General features: G+C 43.7%; 1 protein-coding gene across 2 annotated transcripts; it reads right to left on the bottom strand.

The window, feature by feature from the left end:
- Nucleotides 1-952: 952 nt before the first annotated feature.
- On the bottom strand, nucleotides 953-21,185 carry c27h1orf50 (chromosome 27 C1orf50 homolog). Of its 2 annotated transcripts, none has more exons than XM_059951808.1 (5): nucleotides 20,699-21,185; nucleotides 17,327-17,442; nucleotides 5,597-5,683; nucleotides 2,558-2,689; nucleotides 953-1,795 (listed from the first exon to the last, which is right to left on the bottom strand). In XM_059951808.1, exons 1-5 carry the CDS (start codon nucleotides 20,751-20,753, stop codon nucleotides 1,604-1,606), a joined length of 582 nt encoding a protein of 193 aa, XP_059807791.1. In that variant the 5' UTR covers nucleotides 20,754-21,185; the 3' UTR covers nucleotides 953-1,603. The 2 variants fall into 2 exon arrangements, with proteins under 2 accessions (XP_059807791.1, XP_059807792.1); XM_059951809.1 differs by lacking the exon at nucleotides 20,699-21,185 and adding an exon at nucleotides 17,615-17,775.
- Between the last annotated feature and the right edge of the window lie 321 nt (nucleotides 21,186-21,506).

The raw sequence follows: 21,506 nt of genomic DNA, 5'->3' as shown, positions 1-21,506 counted from the left end.
CCAGGCTCCAAGCCCTAGATCTATGCTGATACATTGCTGAGCCTGGCAACTGTCACATCAAAGCTGAGTTGCTTTGGTTACACAGGGGACATCTGTTTCCAGAATGGTGGAAAGGCCTACTGTACACAGAACAGTTGATGTTACTGCAATTATCCAGATAGGGTTTTTTGAAGTCTGTGCAAAATAGTAGACATAAGATGGGAAGGGCAACATCTGGATGGGAATACAATGAAAAGGATCACAGACAACTGGAAAGATTACTGGGATGAAGGAAGTAGTAGGGCCTATTTTCTTCAGAATTGAACAAGTAATTACAGGATATAAATGACGTTTAAATGCTCCTTTTTAACATTAGAGCAAATGTTTGGTCAGTGCTCTGTGCTCATTGGGCTATAGGATGCTTGTGCCGGGGTTGGAACTTGCCATTTCATGCCCCCATCGTCAGCTTCAGGCTTGCTCTGTAAGGCTCTGCTCTGTTTTGTATTGAGTCACCTGTGACCCTAGGGAAGCACTATGCACCAGGATTTTTTCCCCAGGAAGACCAGGAAAGAGCTTGAAGATCTGCAGCCCACTCTATATTGCCACTTCTGTGATAAATCACAGGCCGATTCTGTGCCAGTGTTGACTAAGACCTGCTCCAACATTTTACATTGAACGTGGCTCTACCTTTAGAGAATCAGCCTTTGCTTCATAACTATCAGATCTATTGTCTCTGTCTTTCACTCACAAACACAAGTTCTCTTATATATTGTCAATCTTTAACACAAAGTTTATTTTTATTGTCTTAAGGATTTCTGTAATCCAATGGCCAGGTGAAACTCACAGTGTGGCGACAATAGGGGAAGAGGGATAATTTTGATTTGAAAGAAAATAGGAAAACAGTAGTCTGAAATACTAATGATTTAAGTGGAGAACACTTCCTTCAACAGAAATGTTATTTTCCAAATCAAAATTTTGAGGTAAAATCAATTTTTATTCATCAAAGATGTTAAAACCTGTGAAATGAAGACAGAATTGTACAGAGCCAAATTATAGAATGAGCTTGAAAGTGCAAATAGCCTGATACTGTCCCAGTGATGGATTAAAGAAAGTACATTATGAATCACTGAAGTCCATTTCTAATTGTAAATAATCCCAGTTACCATCGTAGACGTAAGAAATTCATGAACTCAGTCACAAATTGGAATATTGAATAGGCCACTAAATATGGTGTCTCAAGAATCACTTAATCTCATTCTTTGGTTCTATCCAGGAAGATGAGATTATATGCTGATTTCAAATATGAGTGCTGATAGCTACTGGTTAAGGAAATCTTTTATTTGTGGCCTGATGTTAGCTGTTAATGATTACTGAATTATGTTCTTTCGTTATTTTGTCTTGTGCTATTTTATGTGATCTGTAATTAATTTAGAGAATGCTATTTGCATTAAAAAAAGGCAAACGAACAAGTCACGGACAGCCATTTCTTAGCTCTAAGGTAGTGTGTGAAAACCTGAACACGAAAGAAACATTTCAAAAAGGTGGCGAGAAAGCACAGTATTTCTTAACCAAAGGTCTTTGTCAGGACCTGTTGAATATTCAGGACTGTTCTTGATAGGAGACATTAGCTCATCAGTGGGTTAGTCCCTGTAATTTCTGCCATGAGCTCTGAATGTGTCTGGTTTTGAGTCAACAACTTGTCAATAAGACCAATTTCCGCATCTCTTTTGCTGATTTCTTTGTATTCTGTCCACGAATGGTCCTGTTGCAACTTGTAGGCCCCGAGGAACTCGTGTGGGCAGCTTGGCCCCCACTCCTATGATGAACAGCCAGAAATAATAGGTTTAAAATAATAGGCCAACATAGAGTTCAACACCCCAAGATATCCCAAAGTACCTCTTGGACAATTGTATACTTCAGTGTATAACTAAGATTCAAGATTGTTTAATGTCATTTCCAGTACTTGACTGTAAAGGAGAATGAAATAATTGTTACTCTAGATCTGATGCAGCACAAAAAAAACAAGATAAAGAACAAAATAAAAACAACCAATACAAATACATAGATAGCTTACATACATAGATTTGGGAGCTTTATGAAAAACTCATGAATAACTTTGGAAACAGGGACCAATTGCATACAGCACATTCTTTTAGCTGAGATATTGATGGAATGTTAGTCATGGCAATGTTGGCTGAGGTACAAATATTGTCCAGAACAAAACAGAGCAGAATCTACTGTACATGTACAGTAGATGTAAATCCATTCCATTTTACATGGAATGTTTTATGCCCACCAGAGAGGATGAGCTGGGATTCAGCTTAACAACTGAAAGACAGTGTTTCAATCCCTAAATCCAGCTCTAAATGGCAGGGTGGATTATTATTTATGGCTCTGGAGTGGGGTCTGATGCAGAGGCAAGAGTGCTGCTGGCTGATGCATGATGAAACTTCTCAGTGGCCGAATTAAGTCCCTGACCTTTTTCACAACCACATCACAATGGTAGCATCACTGTGAAGTAGTTAAATATAGCTGCCTTTCATTCTCTGAGGATTCTTAAATATCTGAACTTGCTAACCTTTGGGGAAAGGATGGAGAAATATCGCTGTCCAGAATCACGTCTGTACATGAAATAAACTGTTCCAGGCTTCTTCACAATGTTACAGGCAACGTGATGGAAATCGGCATCTTTCCTGGCCTCTTCCAGAACCTGCGCAAAAAGATCCAGCAAACGTACCGATGAGGAAAGGACACAGGACTGAATTTTTAAAAAAGCACAATATTGACAGATTGGTATTTGGTGGCCAGCATAGACAAAGTGGGCTGAAAGGTCTGTTTCAGGGCTGTATGATTGACAATAATGGATTTAGACTCTAAATGGACAGAACTTTTTCTACTATAAATACTGACTGAATTGTAATTTGTGTAAAATTGAGAATATATATATACACACACAGATTTTAATACAGGTTCTCAACACTTAATTATTAATTCCCCTTCTGCCAGGTGAATTCAACAGTCGAACAGATACTGACACAAAGCAGATTTTCAGAGATGCAAATTAAGTAATTTACTTGAGTTCTGAAATCATTCATAACCCACTGAAGCAGGGGTTGAGCAAGCTGTGCAGACATTGGCTTAAACACCAGTGTTTTAAATTCAATTCTCGAGTTGAAGATAGTGGCTGTCATCATTGTCCATAAGCAGCTGGTGATAAGCTACTCCTTTGATCTGTTGTAGAGTCAGTGATGAAGGTACTACAGTTTTCCTTTAGAATGGATCATTATCCAGTGAAAATGCAGCAAATCAGGATAGCATCCACATTGAAAGGGGCCTTAAGATGGTCATGTTATGGTCAATGGAGCCAGACTTTCCTAAGTAATGAAAATTGCTGGTAAATCTTTGTCACTGTTGCACATCTTATTGGTGGTGTACATACACTGTAGCTCAGATGGTGGAGGAAGTTAGATCTAGGGTGCCTGACATCTCGACAATGATTACAATCTAGAAAAGGATGCTCTTAAGTGGCCTATTTCCTGTCATGTGATCAGAGCACAAGGCAATGACTACAGGACAAGCTAAAAACCACTCTAAAGTAGGTCTCTAAAACTGCCTCTGGAGATAAAGTTCACAGCTTTTATGTAACCAGAGAGCAGGCTACATGCTCAATCAAATAATTTGGTTTGCAGCTACTTTTCAAAGCAAGTAACAGTGATGAATTTCAGATTCTAGGTGTCTAATACAACCACCATTGAAGGAGAAGGAACACAAAATGCCTCTGACTCATACAGTCGACACTTAAGGAATGGAGAAAGGCGAGGGCGTGACCTGATAGAGGGATGTAAACTCGCAAAAGGATGTTTTTCCCATATTAGGGGATGGCTAGGACAAGACAGAATAGGTTGAAGGTGTGAGATAGAAGGCTTTAAAGGGGATCTGAGGAGGAAATTTTTCACGAGGTCTAGAACACACTGCTTGAAGAGGTGCTGGAGGCAGATACGCTCTGCATCTATTTGAATCACCACGGCATAGGAGACTATAGTTCAGGGATTCCCAACCTTTTTTAAGCCATGGATGAATACCATTATGCGAGGGGTCTGTGGACCCCAGGTTGGAAACTCCTGCGATAGATGGATCTAATGTGGATAGGTGCACAGGAAGCATAGACACAGCAGGTTGAAGGACCTGTTCCTGTGCTCAATAACTCCCTGATATTTCTGTATTTATTTTGTTGTAGAAAATCCATGCCCGGTCATAGTGCAATCCCATTCGCCAACTAGGTTTCTATCTAACCTATTCCCTCTGCATTCCCGTACATCATTTGCACCCACGCTCTCCAGCCCGAGATCAGTGGTATGTCTTTAGGATGTGGGTGAAACTGAAATACTGACGGGAAGCTCACATGATTACAGGGATGATACGCAAACTCCACACAAACAAAGCCACAGGTCAGGAGATCACCCAGGTCAGTGGAGTTGTGAGACAGCTCTACTAGCTTTACCACTCTGGCACTCCTATCCTATTCTATTCTGGTCACAGACAGCCTGAGAACTCAAATCCATTCTTTGCCCTGAACCCAGTATTTGTGGAACTTGTGCTGAAATCAGGAAGGTTCCTAGTTTGAAATTCAGTCATAGTTAATCGCATTGATCTCTGCAAAGTAAGTTTTCTTCACCAGTGGACAAAGGAATTGTAAGTAAGCAGGAACTTCCAATGCAGAAGCAGCCATGTTAGCAGATCTCAGTGACATTCTCTCGATTTGGGGGTTTGGAAAGCTGGAAAGGGGCTTTGTCAACCAAATCAGCTATCTGTATTTTTCAGAGCAAGTCTGTGGCCATGGAAAACTAGGGTGAGTTCAAAACAATGAGGAAGCAGTGCAAAGGTATTGCATAACTTTAAGGCTGCTTGCACCTTTTGACATACACAGACCGCTGGAGGAAGTCAGCAGGCTAGACAGCATCTATGGGAAAAAAGTACAGTCAATGTTTCAGGCTGAGAACCTTCTGCAGGACTGGAGAAAAAAAGACGAGGAGTAGATTTTAAAGGTGGGGAAGGGGAAAGAGAAACACAAGGTGATAGGTGAAATTAAACTGGGAGAGGGAAGGGTGAAGTAAAGAGCTGGGAAGTTGATTGGTGAAAGAGATACAGGACTGGAGAATGGGGAATCTGATAGAAGAAGACAAGGCCATGGAAGAAAGAAAAGGGGGAGGAGCACCAGAGGGAGTGATGGGCAGGCAAGGAGATAAGGTGACAGAGGGAAAAGGGGATGGGGAATGGTGAAGGAGTGGGCGGGGGACACACTACCAGAATTTCGAGAAATTGATGTTCATGCCATCAGGTTGGAGGCTACCCAGATGGAATACAAGGTGTTGTTCCTCCAACCGGAGTGTGGCCCCATCACGACAGCAGAGGAGGCCATGGATTGACATATTGGAATGGGAATGGGAAGTGGAATTAAAATGGATGGCCTATCACCTAGTATTTTTCCCTCGCCTCCCCCCACCTTTTAAATCTACTCTTTTTCTTCCTCCAGTCCTGCTGAAGGATATTAGCCCAAAACATTTTCCACAGATGCTGCCTGGTTTTCTAGCATCTGCAGATTTTCTCTTGTTTGTACCTTTCGAGCTTTGTCTTGGAGATACTGGATTTGCTCGGCTATCATGGTCAGTTTATTAGTAGCATTGGCACGAACGAAGTCATCTGCCTGGAATAAAAGAAATTTCTTATTTAGTGCAGCAAAAATCACAAAGTGGGCGAGACTTCAAGGCTTCACAGAATTTAAACAGCATGGAAACTGATCTTGTGGCCAACCAAATTCAGATTGGCTACTGAGATCCCAGGCTATACCGATCACATTTTGTCATTCTCTCCATGTCCCCATCAACTCTCCATACATTCTACCACTTATCCACACACCAGATGCAATTTAAACCATCCAATTAACTTACCAGCCCTCGTTTGTTTGTAATGTGGGAGGAAACCCAGAGATCAGGAGGGGAAACAGAGATTAGGATTCAGCCTGTGACACTGCAGCTGTGAATCTATCAATCAGATCAGTAGACCGTACAGCATGTGAATCTAAAACCCAACTTCACCTAACGTCTTTAGTTCCACATCCCCATTCTCTCGCCTAAACTTTCAGTTGCCCTCAGGAGTTTTATGGGGAGACATTTCCAAATTGACCAAGGAAGTGTTTCCATGTATCACCCCATCTACTAGCTTCAGCTTTTATGTAATTTTAAAGCTTATGAAGTGAAACATTTAGCTGTGCACTGGAAGTATCAGTAAATTCCCTTCTTGGTTTCAAACGTGTTTAACAGTAAACATATATAAAAAATACTGGTACCATTCCCCCGATGAGTCAATAGGGAAACACACTGCGAAGTGGGAAAGTTCATTTTAAAATTAATTCACTATTTTGAATGTAGGATTGCTGGTCAGACGAGCACTGATGGCCCTCGAGAAGGGAGTGGTGAACCATTTCTTGAACCACTGTGGTGCTTTTGGTGAATTTACTCACAAAGCAGTTGGTAGGAAGTTCAAGGAGTGCCAAACTAAACTAATCCCTTCTGCTTCCACATGGTCCATATCCTTCCATTCACTACGTATGTTCTTGGTGATAGATGTCATCACACATTTGAGAGACACCAAAGGAGGAGGAACTGCAGTGCACTTTATGAACAGCACACACTGCAGTAACTGTGTACATGCAATGGATGTTTGAAGTGAAGGAAGGGATGCCGATGAACTGGACTGCGTTCTCGTGGATAGTGTTGAGGTTCTTGAGTGTTGCTGGATCTACATTCACCCAGACAAGTGGAGATCATTTCAATTCACTTGCGTCTTGTAGATGATGGAAAAGCTTTGGTAAGTCAGGAATAAGCGACTTGCCACAACATATCAATCCTCTTATCTGCTTCTGTGCCCAATGAGTTTGTTTTTTATGTATTTATAGATACCATGCAGAATAGGTCCTCCTGGCCCTTTGAGATGAGCTGCCAGCAACCCACCAACTTAACAATAGCCGAACCATAGGACAAGTTACCATGATCAATCAACCTACTAACCGGCATATCTTTGGACTGTGGGAGGAAACCGGAGCACCTGGAGGAAACCCACACATACATGTGACGGTCATACAGAATACAAGGTATTGTTCCTCCAACCCAAGTCTGGCCTCATCGTGACAGCCATAACCACCCACTTTAATTCTACTTCCTATTCCCGTTCAGATATGTTACACCTTATATTCCATTTCCGTCGCCCCCAACCTAATGGCATGAACATCGATTTCTCAAATTTCCAGTAATGCCCCCCACCCAATCCACGATTTCCCATCCTCTTTTCCCTCTCTCACTTAATCTCCTTACCCACCCATCAGCTCCCTCTGGTGCTCCTCACTCCTTTTTCTTTCTTCCATGGCCTTCTGCCTCTTTCACCAATCAACTTCCCAGCTCTTTACTTCATCCCTCCCCCTCCAAGTTTCACCTATCACCTAGTGTTTCTCTCTCGCCTCCCCCACCTTCTTACTCTGACTTCTCACTTTTTCTTTCTCCAGACCTGATGAAACGTCGACTGTACTCTTTTCCATAGATGCTGCCTGGCCTGCTGAGCTCCTCCAGCATTTTGTGTGTGTTGCTCAGATTTCCAGCATCTGCAGATTTGCTCTTGTTTGTAGCAGGATCATATTTGAAAGTAGTAGTAAAAGAAGCAGTTAAATGAACTGTCTGAAGGACGTCACCTTTGGTCACATTGTTTGCTGGCGCCATCTTCTTCCGCTCTTGGGCCTGGCTTTCTCCTGCTGTTGTAATTGTGCTAGCACAACTTGCAGCTTGGCCAGAGGCATGGCCAGTGCTAAGGTGGACATCTTCCGTGTTACAGACAGCATCTGCTTTCATGCACTTAATGGTTAGATTAGCTCTCAGCTGCTTTTTGATATTGTGCGGACTGAATGGACAGCAGGTCCAACCAAGCAATACTAGTTTCAGTTCCTCAGTTGCCTTGAATTAATTTATTTAAATCAGTGCAAGAACTGAAATGTTACAAACTGGTGGTAGTGCAATGACCTGAGGAATTCAATCCCGACCCTGCCTACTGTCTGTACAGTATTTACTTGTATAGCATGTGATTATTTGTGTTTTTCAAAAATGACAGAAATACTCAGATATGATGAGATTGATTTAAAAGTCCCCTGAATCAGTGGTGTCAACACTCAGTGCTTTAAGGAGACAGTCCACTACTGTATTCTCTAGACCAGTCACATTCACAAAATGAAAGATTCATCAGTTCCTCCAGCATTCAAGTTTTCCAGCATCTGCTGAATCTCGTGTTAACTATTGATCTTCTCCAAAAACAAAATGGGACTGACAGCTGTTCTCCAGGCCTTAAATCTCCAATCTAGTTTGAGGTTTGGGGTACAGAGAAAGAATATTTCCACTGGCACTCGACTGTAAGTGAGATGCTAACCATTATTTCCTTAAATGATCTTTGCAGCTTTAACATTCAAAAATTTTGGCAAAGACTTGAACATGTTCTACACAAATGTGGTCAATTTACTGTGAAACCCTTTGCAACATCATTCTGAGGTTACATAAATGGATATCTTCATATCTAACTTACTGGTATGGGACACAGATAGATGATGTGTTGCCAACTCACTTGATATGTAACGTGTTGCACTTAGCAACATCCTGAACACGAGAAAGAAAATATTTTTATTCTGATTTTTCTCTCAACTGTCAGTCCTGATTCACACATCATAAGTGTAAATAAAAAATAGTTTCACTTCTCGTTAAGATGATGTTTCAGTTCAGCATCCGCCCAGCCAGACAGATGCTCTCCCCTCACTTCCAACGGAAGTGTACTTAGATCTTTTTATTTAGAACTTAGACCTTGAAAACCACAAGAAACCAAGGGGCTGAGATAGTGCTTTTATTTCCATGGTCCATCAGTAGCTCACAGGCAAATCGCAATTTCCCAATTCTCTCAGCAGACTTTTGGCCAAAGAGAACTTCTACTGCTTTTTCTGGCAAGATGCTTGGATTCCACCCACTTGCAACAAGCTGTCTCCCCCAGTCCAGTTTGAACAAACCAAGCATCTGCTTCACTACACGGAATTGTACTGAACAGGCTGTCTGCATCGCTACAACTCATCCCAATCAACCACCGCCCCAGGGCAGTCTGCACACCCAGGATATGCCAACCAGCCATCTGCCCATCTCCACCCACAAAACTTCGCTCCCTTTCTGCCTATGATACACACGAACCAAACTATTTACTTCAACTTGTGCCACGTGGCCACCCCACCACAACCTATTTATTATTCTGAATTTATTATTCAGATCATTCAACAGTTTATCCCAATCCATCCCTCCCTAGTTGGTTTATCTATATACTCGGCATCAAGAAACCCTCCCGAATGCACCAAAACAAACGCGACCCCTTCTAAGCCTTCAGCAGCTTGTCAATGAGCAGATTCATTCTCAGCCAGCCAGTTTACTACATCACACACCCACCTAACACTTACTCCACTCTGCCCCATATAGACTAATTACTGGCTTCACTCCATGACAACAAGTTGACTAGTTCACTTCATCCATTATCAACTAATTTCTGTCCTCCCCCCCCACCCCAACAAACTGGCACCTACTTCAGTTTACCCCATACTAAACTGGTTTCTACCCCAGTTTATTTCCTACCAACCAGCCCTCTGCCCCACTTCCCACCACACCAACCAGTCTTCACCAATCACTGCCACTTCCCAGTCCAGCCACCTCTCCCACTGCACCAGCTGTCTGCCCCACAGCACCTATACCAACCAAGTGTTTACCCCATACAATCTGATCAAACCAAGTGAAAGCCCCTCTCCAGGCAGGAATTTGGGTTGAGAGGAAAAGTGCATCAGCCATGATGAAATGGCGGAGCAAACACGATGGGCCAAATAGCTCAAGTCTGCTCCAGTGTCTTCTGGTATCAATCATCCATTTTTTATTCTTCTTCCAAACTAACCAGCTATGAGTTTTACCCGACTAGAGAGCCACCTGCTATCTGTCCCTTCACAGTTTAAGTCTTTCAGCAGACTCCCTGCTCTTCCCCAGCCGTCCCTTCCATTCTTTCCACTGCATCCATACTAACCAATCTGCCTATCTCTGTTAATCCCATTTACCTGCTTTAAGCACTTACCCCTCCACCAAGTACCAATTCAATAGCCTTTTAAATATCGTCATTGCATCTGCCTCCACTGTCTCTTCTGTCAGCTTGCTTCAAATATTGTGTGAAAGATTTGCCGTTCAGCTCTCCTTTAAATTTCTCCTCTCACGTTAAACATAGAAAACCTGCAGCACAATACAGGCCCTAAGCTCAAAAAACTGTGCCAAACATGTCCTTACGTTAGAAATTACCCAGAGTTACCCATAGCCCTCTATTTTCCTGAGTTCCTTGTACCCGTACATGAGTCTCTTAAAAGACCCTATCATATCTGTCTCCACCACCGTTGCCGGCAGCCCGTACCACGCACTCACCACTCTCTGCGTAAAAAAACTTACCGCCGACATCTCCTCTGTAGATGACCTTAAAACTGTGCCTTCTCGTGCTAGCCATTTCAGCCCTGGGAAAAAGCCTCTGACTATCCACACGATCAATGCCTGTCATCATCTTATACACCTCCATCAGGTCACCTCTCATCCTCTGTCACTCCAAGGAAAAAAGGCTGAGTTCACTCAACCTATTCTCATAAGGCATGCTCCCCAATCCAGGCAACATTCCTGTAAATCTAATTGCACCCTTTCTATGGTTTCCACATCCTCCCTGTAGTGAGGCGACCAGAACTGAGCACAGTACATCAAGTGGGGTCTGACCGAGATCCTATATAGCTGCAACATTACTTCTCAGCTCCTAAACTCAATCCCATGATTGATGAAAGCCAATGCATTGTTTGGTTTCTTAACCACAGAGTCAACCTGCGCAGCAGCTTTGGGTGTCCTATGAACTCCGACCCCAAGATCCCTCTGATCCTCCACACTACCAAGATTCTTACCATTAATACTATATTCTGCCATCATATGTGACCTACCAAAATGAACCACCTCACACTTATCTGGGCTGAACTCCATCTGCCACATCTCTGCCCAGTTTTACATCCTACCCACATCCCACTGTAACCTCCAACAGCCCTGCACACTAACCACAACACCCCCAACCTTTGTGTCATCAGCAAATTTACTAACCCATCCCTCCACTTCCTCATCCAGGTCATATATAAAAATCACGAAGAGTAAGGGTCCGAGAGCAGACCCCTGAGGCACCCCACTGGTGACCAACCTCCATGCAGAATATGACCCGTCTACAACCACTCTGCCTTCTGTGGGCAAGCCAGTTCTGAATACCATGCCTCCTTACTTTCTCAATAAGCCTTGCATGGGGGTACCTTGTCAAATACCTTGCTAAAATCCATATACACTACAACACACTGCTCTACCTTCATCAATGTATTTAGTCACACCCTCAAAAAATTCAATCAGGCTCATAAGGCATGACCTGCCTTTCTCAAAGCCATGCTGACTATTCCGAATCATATTATGCCTCCCCAAATGTTCATAAATCCTGCCTTTCAAGATCTTTTCCATCAACTTGTTAACCACTGAAGTAAGACTCACTGGTCCATAATTTCCTCGGCTATCTCTACTTTCTTTCTTGAATAATGGAACGACATCTGCAACCCTCCAATCCTCCAGAGCCTCTCCTCTCCCAATTGATGATGCAAAGATCATCGCCAGAGGCTCAGCAATCTCCTCCCTCGCCTCCCACAGTTGCCTGGGGGACATATATCGTTCGGTCCCGGTGATTTATCCAACTAGGTGCTTTCCAAAAGCTCCAGCACATCCCCTTTCTTGATACCTACATGCTCAAGCTTTTCAGTCCGCTGTAAGTTATCCCTCCAATCGCCAAGATCCTTTTCCATAGTGAATACTGAAGAAAAGTACTCATTAAGTACCTCTGCTATCTCCTCCGGTTCCATACACACTTTTCCACTGTCATATTTGATTGGTCCTATACTCTACATCTTATCCTCTTGCTCTTCACATACTTGTGGAATGCCTTGGGGTTTTCCTTAATCCTGCTCACCAAGGCTTTTCATTGCCCCTTATGGCTCTCTGAATTTCTTTCTTAAGCTCCTTCCTGCTAGACTTATAATCTTCCAGATCTCTATCATTACCTAGTTTTTTGAACCTTTCGTAAGCTCTTCTTGACTAGATTTACAGTAGCCTTTGTACACCACGGTTCCTGTATCCTACCATCCTTTCCCTGTCTCATTGGAACATACCTATGCAGAACTCCATGCAAATATCCCCTGAACATTTGCCACATTTCTTCTGTATATTTCCAAGAACATCTGTTCCCAATTTATGCTTCCAAGTTTTTGCCTGATAGCCTCATATTTCCCCTTACTCCAATTAAATGTTTTCCTAACTTGTCTGTTCCTATCCCTCTCCAATACTATGGTAAAGGAGATAGAGTTGTGATCACTATCTCCAAAATGCTCTCCCACTGAGAGATCTGACACCTGACCAGGTTCATTTCCCAATAACAGATTAAGTACAGCCTCTGCTTTTGTAGGCTTATCTACATATTGTGTCAAGAAACCTTCCTGAACACACCTAATAAACTCCACCCCATCTAAACCCCTCACTCTTTGGACCTGCCAATCAATATTTGGGAAATTAAGATCTCCCACCATGACAACCCTGTTATTTACACTTTTCCAGAATCTGTTTCCTTATCTGCTCCTCGATGTCCCTGTTATCATTGGGTGGTCTATAAAAAAAATACACACAGTAGTGTTATTGACCCCTTCCTGTTCCTAACTTCCACCCACAGGGACTCCGTAGACAATCCCTCCATGTCTTCTCCTTTTCTGCAGCCATGACATCATCTCTGATCAGTAATGCCATGCTCCCACCACTTTTGCCTCCCTCCCTGTCTTTTCCAAAACATCTGAAGCCTGGCACTAGAAGTAACCATTCCTGCCCCTGAGCCATCCAAGTCTCTGCAATGGCCACAACATCATAGTTCCAAGTACTGATTCATGCTCAAAGCTCATCCGCTTTGTTCATGATACTCCTTGCATTAAAATAGACACATCTCAGACCATTGGTCTGAGCGCGTCCCTTCTCTATCACCTGCCTCTCCTTCCTCTTACATTGTCTCCAAGATTTCTCTATTTGTGAGCCCACCGCCTCTTCCTCCGTCTCTTCAGTTTGGTTCTCACCCCCCAGCAATCCTAGTCTACACTCTTCCCAATAGCCTTAGCAAACCTCCCTGCCAGGATATTGGTCACCCTGGGATTCAAGTGCAACCTGTCCTTTTTGTACAGGTCTCAGCTGCTCCAAAAGAGGTCCCAATGATCCAGAAATCTGAATCCCTGCCCCCGCTCCAATCCCTCATCCACGCGTTTATCCTCCACCTCATTCTACTCCTATACTCACAGCTACGTGGCACAGGCAGTAATCCCGAGATTACTACCTTTGTGGTCCTGCTTCTCAACTTCCTCCTCGTTCTAAACTTCCCCTTCCTGGGATAAAAGATTCTGATGACCTATCCTATGTATGCCCACTAATTCTACGTAAGCAAACTAAGTAACCATTTCACTCCACTACCCAGTTGTATTGTCACATTCAGAGAACTATGGACATGGATCACAAGGTCCCTCTGTACATCAGCACTTTCTAAGGTCCCTGTGTTTACTTTATACATCCTGCCTGAATTTGACCTCTCAAAGTGAATTACCTCACACCCACCTGGATTAAATTCCATCCAATATTTCAACTCACTAATGTGCAACTTTATCCTTAAATTCTCTTCATTACTACAGCTCCACTAATTATTGTGTATGTGCAGACTTGCTGATCAAATTCCATGTATTTTCAGGTTACAGGCAGTCTGGATACCCACTGTTTTCCAAGTTCAAGTAAATTTATTATCAAAGTACCTATATGTCAAATACAACCCTGAGATTCATTTCCTGTGGCCATACTCAATAAATTCATTGAATAATACCCAACACAGAATCGATGTAAGTAAGTACATGTTTGGCACAACATTGTGGGCTGAAGGGCCTGTATCGTGCTATAGGTTTTCTATGTTTCTTTCTATGTAAGACTGCACCCACTTGGGCATTCAACCAGTGTGGAAAAGACAACAAACTGCGCAAATACAAAAAGAAATAAATGATAATAACAGATAAATAAGCCAGAAATAGCGAGAACATGAAGTAAAGAGTCCTTGAAAGTGAGTCCGTAGGTTGTGGCAACAGTTCAATGATGGACAAGTGAAGTTGAGTGGAATTATCCTCTTTGGTTAAGAGCACGAAGAGAGCATGTCCTGGGTGGTGGAGGGTCCCTGATGATGGATACTGTTTTCCTGCAACAGTGTTTTGTGTAGATGTGCCCAACAGCGGCGTTACCTGTGATGATCTGAGCGATATCCAATACTTTTTGTAGGATTTTCTGTTCAAGGGAATTGGTTTCCATACCAGGCTATGATGTATCCAGTCAATATACTCTCCACTACACATCTATAGAAGTTTGTCAAAGTTTTAGATGTCATGACAAATCTTTGCACACTCCGAAGAAAGTAGAGGCACTGCTGTGCTTTCTAAATAATTGCACTTACATGCTGGGCACAGTACGGGTCCTTGGAAATAGCACTGAGGACTTTAAAGTCGCTGACCCTCTTCACCTCTAATGAGGACTCTGACTTCCTATTCCTGAAGTTCAGGAGCATGTTAGAGGGACAAAAACTTGTGAGGCTCTAGGCAAAGAGCTGGTGGATAGGATTGACCAAATGGTCTTACAGGGAGCTGGCTTGATGCTCCAAATAAACTCTTTCCATGCTGAAAAAACTGCCAAACTCTTAACTGCCCCCATCTGATTGGTGTTGGCAGAACATACCTGAATTCTGTCACTGAAACTGCTGGAGTATTACACACAAGAGCTACGGCACCCTTCAAAAATGCAGGCAAATTTGAATAAGGTGACGGGGAGGGGAGGTTGGAGAGACAAAGGTGGAAATGCCAATGAAGGAGAACAGAAGAATGCTGTGTGATAATGAAGACAGTAATACTTCAGTGGTCTACCACTGATTAATGATATACCCTGATGCTTTGGCCAATTCCATCAAATTAACCACGCACACCAGCCTCTTGTTCCCTAAGTATAACCATCCAATATTTTCACTTCTGATTCCCCACAACACTAACACTCAGATTAATAATAAAATTATAATAACCCTACTCTTTATTTTATTTTATTGAGACATAGCACAGAGTAGCAGTTTCTGGCCCTTCGAGCCAATTAGCAATTAACCTACCAACCAGTATATCCTTGGACTGTGGGAGGAAACTGGAGCACCCGGAGGAAACCCATGTGATCATGGAGAGAACATACAAGCTCCTTACAGGTTTATTATTGTCACAGGTACGAGATACAGCGAAAAGCTTGTCTTGCACACTGTTTATAGAAATCAAATCACAGTGCACTGAGGTAGACAAGGTAAATCAATAACAATGCTAAATAAAGTTCAACAGCTGCAGAGAAAATGCAGTGCAGGTAAAAACTAAGGTGGAAGGTCAAGGAGTCTCTCTGGTTGTACTTAGTACACAGGAGTATTTTGAACCTGCTTGCACTAGCAAGCACTGGTGCCTCAAGTGGTGAATTGGCACGTCTCAATGGGTGAAGGGTAGGAGGACGGTTACTTTAGAAACAGAGCCTCAGGGAGTGGGTGGATTGAGCAGAAGGAAGGTGATTTCCTACAGTAGAGAGACACTTTGTAATTGAATTACAGGGAGGCGGAGCAAAGTTAAAATGGCGCTAAACAGCGGCTTGTTTGCTTGCATCTTCAGAAACAGTCCTATTTCCATCTTTAATATCTTTATTTTTCCCTTTCAGGGTTCTTTTGAAGACCCAGACCTGGAGTTACATGCTGACTTTGGTTCTTTGCGGGAATGGGACCCGTTCTCGGGGTTTCAGGACTGGCCACTGTTCCGCACGCCAAGAGTTCAGCCTGAGAGTCCAGCTCGAATTCAGAAGCCTAAGATATCAGGACGGGTGGATCGAGGGTCGGTGTCATGGCAGGAGACCCATGAGTCGTTGGAGGACTCGGAAAATCCTGTTTTCAGTCACTGTCTTCCAATGGACACACATTTTAATTCCATGTCCGATTCCCATTCTGATATGTCTATCCATGGCCTCCTCTACTGTCAAAATGAATCCAAACTCAGGTTGGAGGAACAACACCTTATATACCGGCTGGGTAGCCTCCAACCTGATGGCATGAACATCGACTTCTCTAACTTCCGTTAATGCCCCTCCTCCCCTTCTTAACCCATCCCTGACATATTTAGTTGTTTGCCTGTTCTCCATCTCCCTCTGGTGCTTCCCCCCACCCCCACTTTCTTTCTCCCGAGGCCTCCCATCCCATGATCCTTTCCCTTCTCCAGCTCTGTATCACCTTTCCAGCTCTTAGCTTCATCCCACCCCCTCCGGTCTTCTCCTATCATTTCGCATTTTCCCCTCCCCCCCCCCCCACTACTTTCAAATCTCTTACTATCTTTCCTTTCAGTTAGTCCTGATGAAGGGTCTCAGCCCGAAACGTCGACAGTGCTTCTCCTTGTAGATGCTGCCTGGACTGCTGTGTTCCATCAGCATTTTGTGTGTGTTGTTTGAATTTCCAGCATCTGCACATTTACTTGTGTTTGCTAGATACAATGAAACTCTCTTTGGCTTCCTCTCAGGCAATTAAATAAAGCGATAGATAAAAACAAGACAGTAATAGAAAAACAGTATTAAATAGATAAGTAGCAGAAAATAAGTTGAGTTGCAGCAGCGCCAGATTATCACAGTAATGCACAAAGTATCTGGGATAGAAGCTGTTCCTCAGTCTACTTGTTCTGGCTTTTAGTGCCCTGAACCTTTTGCTGGACGGCAGTGGATCAAACAGGGAGTGGTCGGGGTGTGTGGTGTCTCCGGTTATGCTGATTGCTTTCCTCCTGAGTCTGCTGGAATAGATGGTGTCCAGTCCTGGGAGCTGGGTTCCCATTCCTCATTCTGTTCCACAACATTGACTAGAACTGTGCTTGTATGAAGATTGGCTGAAGGTCTATTGGGTTCATTTAGCAGGGAATAGGATTCATCTGGTCAATGATGCCCTCTACAGTTGAGTAGGCCATTGCCACTAAGTGCCACAGTTCCTGCCTGAAACTCTACTCTTGTGAATGACTTACATCATCCGTGCAGAATAACCAGAGGTCTGGATGAGAGAGGAGCTCTGCATTATCAGAGAAAATACACACCTTTTGGATTTGTTCTGCCAGAACTACAAGATCAAGAGGGTCTCCAAGCCGATTAGTCTTGTAGGAGCTGACCAGCTGCAGGCCTGCAGGTTTGGTATTGCTTTCCACCAGTGCCACTGTAAACGAGACGATAAACAATGAGAAGACACAATCACCCTTTGCCAACTGCACTGGAACCAAGACAAATGCACTGCCACTGTCAATCTCTTTGGGGTAGCAAATTAATGTTCCAATTAGCCTTGGCATCCAGTGATTTTGGAGGTGTATCAAGTTAGCCTCACTTCTCACCTTTGATCTCTACTAGCAGACAGTGCATGGGTGCTTAACACCTGCCGGGAATTATTCAACATATTTCTGAACATCCATGAACACCAGCTCACTATACTGCAGATGCTGGAAGTCCAAAGCAACACACGCAAGATGCTGGAGGAATTCAGGTCAGGCAGCATCTACGAAGGGAAATGAACAGTCAACATTTTGGGCCAAGACTCTTCATCACATTTGGTTAAAAAAAAAGAGGAAATATAATGCAGAAAAATGTGAGATCATCCAAAATATAAAAGCAGAATATTTCTGAAATGGTGAGAAATTAAAAGGCATTTGTTTTTAAAGGGATTGAATTATGTTTATATAATTATTTAGTTGGGTGGTGGGGTGGAGATACATCTCTACCAAAGGAGGTGTAAGGTGCACCTTCCCTCCACCAGCCTGCAGGTGCCCCTTGGGCAAGGTGTAGCACCTGCTTAGTCCCCGATCGGGGTCATGTGAAGCAATGGACGGAGGTGGTGGATGGCAGCATGAGTAGCCGGTGCATATCACGTTTTGGTTATGCAACCACCAACACCAGACAATCTCTGAAGAGTATTGATAATGGCTGGGGCCATCCGTCTTGTAAAGACACTGCCCGGGAAGAAGGCAATAGCCAACCATTTCTGTAGCAAAATTTACTAAGAACAATCAGAATCAGAATTATCACCACCGGCATGTAACATGAAATTTGTTAACTTAGCAGCAGCAGTTCAATGCAACACATAATATTGAAGAAAAATTATAACAACAACTAAATCTTATTCAGTATACTTTACACAGTATACGTATATTGAATAGATTAAAAATCATGCAAAAAACAGAAATACGATATATATTTTAAAAAAAAGTGAGGTAGTGTCCAAGAGTTCAATGTCCATTTAGGAATCGGACGGCAGAGGGGAAGAAGCTGATCCTGACCATGAACGCAGCACATAATGATGACAATGATTAATGATTTACTAAAATTTTACAGACAATTTAGAAGCCTAATGGCACGCTGACATTTTGCCCAATGTAGTTTAAGTTGAAAAATAAAGACGTATAAATACAATTATATGGAGCTCTGGTGAAGCTGCATATGGAATATTGTGTTCAGACGGTCAACGTGGACTCAGTTGGATGAAGGGTATGTTTTGATGCTTATCCTTCTATATGGTCTCATGACCGAGAGAGGGATATATCTGTCGTATAGCATGAACAGTGATAGTTCACCATCTGATTCCTGAGACCAGGGTTTTATATTATAAAGAGAGAATAACCAGACTCGTCTCAAAGCCTCCAGCATTTTGAACAGCCAGGTCTCACTAAATGGCACAAATTCTCACAAGTGCCTGATGGAGCGTGTGTAACGGTGAGGATTGAACTGACTGGCATGTCCAGAACTGGGGGTCAGAGTCTCAAAATGGTCGGGCAGCATCCGTTGAAAGGAGCAGTCAACATTTCAGGCCGAGACCCTTCGTTCCTTTCAATGGATGCTGCCCGACCTGCTGAGTTCACCCAGCTTGTTTGTACGTATTGATTTGACTACAGCATCTGCAGTGTACTTTGTGTTTACAGTCTCAAACTGTAGGGTTGGCCACTCTTTCTCAGACGAGAAGGAATAGGTCTTTGAACTTTTCAACCAACAGGGCTGTGGAGGGTTGGTCACCAAGGCTGATAGACTTTTGGATGTTAAAAGAAATCAGAGTACATGGGGTCAGTGCAAGAAGTTCATGCCCAGGTCGATAATAAGCCATGATCTTACAGGACAGGCAGAAGGGATAGAATGGACTGCTATGTTTACTTCTCATGTTTTAAATGTTTTCTATGCTTTCATCAAAACTCAACCTGCACCCTCGCCCTCCATACCCCTACCATCCATATACCTAACCAAACTTCCCTTAAATGTTGAAATCGAGCTCACATGCACTGGCCGCTCATTCCACAATCTCATGACCCCCATTAGTGAAGAAGTTTCCCCTCATGTTCCGCTTAAACTTTCTATCTTTGACACTTAATGCATGACCTCCGGTTGTAGTTCCACCCAACCTCAGTAGAGAAAGCCTGCTTGTATTTACCTCATCTGTACCCTCAATTTTGTATATCTCTATTAAATCTCCCCTCAAGCTTCTACATTCCAAGGAAATAAAATCCTAACCTATTCATTTTTTTCCTTTTAACTCAGGTCCTCTAGACCCGGCAACATCCTTGTAAATTTTCTCTGTACTAGTCTGCAAGGTTAGATTGCCTGCAATCCAGCAAGAGGTCACTGTGGCTCGACAATAGGAAGAAGAGGATGATAGTTGAAGACTGGAAGGCTGTTACTAATGGAGTGCCACAAGGATCACACTAGGCTCATTGTTGAGAATGCACACAAAATGGTTAATTTGCAGATGACACCAAACTAGTTAGTACCATAGACATTGAAAAAGGTTCTCAAAAAATGACAGGATCGCAATCAGCCGGGCAAGTGGACGGAGGGGTGGCAAATAGCATTCCACTCAGATAAGTGCAAGGTTTTGTACTTCAGTCAGTCAAACCTTGGTAGGATTTTCACAGTGAACAGTGGGGTGCCAGGGAGTGCTGTACAAACAGAGGGACCCAGGAGTACTACTTATAATTCTCTAAGTTGGCCAAAGGTCCTGGTCCCATACTCTATATAACTCTTCAGTGGCCATCTAAGCTAGTTCCATATGCCCACATATCATCCAGATCCCTCTGAACATTTCCTATTCACATACCTATCCAGCCGTCTTTTAGAAGTTATTTTTATACCTGTCTCACCTTAAATCTATTCCTGATTTCCTTGCCCTGTGTGAAAGGCCTGAATGTATTCATCCTAGATATGCCGCTTATGATTTTGTAAATCTCTAAACGGTCACCCCTCCAACAACTAAGGTCCTAGCGTGCCCAACCTCCTCTCCCTGTAACTCAGACCCTCTTCTGAGTGTACACATTTTATGTAACCACAGTCTGATGTTATGTACCCACAGTAAGATACCTTCCTGCTGCCCGTTTACGTTGCCTGGGCTTCAGGTCACTAGCAGTAACAACTAAGTATCAGTTAGTCAGTCTCCTCCTTACCAGCAGTGCTGGGCGAGTTGTCATTTTCAGGATCGCAGTCACTCATGATGTTCATGGAGCCTCGCACCCTCTCAGTACACTGCGTTTCTATCCCGGGGGCCTTCCAGCGCGACTGTCCTCCGATCTCCCCGGACAACGGGGCCTCCGCAAGGGCCCGGGCCGCCCGCTCGGCTGCGGTTCCCAGGGCGAGTCGCCGAGGCCGAGCTGAGAAATTCCGGGGGGCCGAAAGGGCTGGGGGAGGGCGGGCGTTGCGATCGGGCAAGTGCCGCGGCAGCTGGCTGGCAAGGCCGGCTTGTGTAACAGCGCCTGCTTGTCAGGGCAGGAACTGCGCCCGGGGCTCACAATACGAGGGCAGCCGGGTTCAAACCCCTATTAGGACAGCCCACCGCTGCTTATTGTGCACGAAAGACGGAGGGGAGGTGACGGCCGCACAGTAAGATCCAGCCAAAGCAGTTCCAACCCCCGTAATGTTGCTTGAGGGGGACAGGGTTGGCTTAAAGCCGTGGGGAGAATTTGTCAGCTCTTTCATTGGTTTGACTGTTACACCCGCCAGAGATGGTGGGTGGTCTCTGCATTAACATTTCACCCACGCACTAAATGAATGGCTGAGTTGACATTGGGCTCAACAAACAATCTGCTGGAAGAGCTCAGTGGGTCGAGCAGCGTCTGAGGAGGGAAAGGAATTGTTAACGCTTTGGCTCAAAAGAGGGGAGATGGTCAATATAAAGACAATCCCTTCCTCCTCTTTGTACTGGCCACCTTCCCTCTCCACTATCAAAATCAGGTTTATCATCACCGGCGTGTGTCA

This window comes from Hypanus sabinus, chromosome 27 (genome assembly GCF_030144855.1).
Source record: "Hypanus sabinus isolate sHypSab1 chromosome 27, sHypSab1.hap1, whole genome shotgun sequence".
NCBI classification, from domain to species: domain Eukaryota; kingdom Metazoa; phylum Chordata; class Chondrichthyes; order Myliobatiformes; family Dasyatidae; genus Hypanus; species Hypanus sabinus.
The sequence above is the reverse complement of the archived record's forward strand: the minus strand, read 5'-3'. Positions and strand labels throughout refer to the sequence as shown.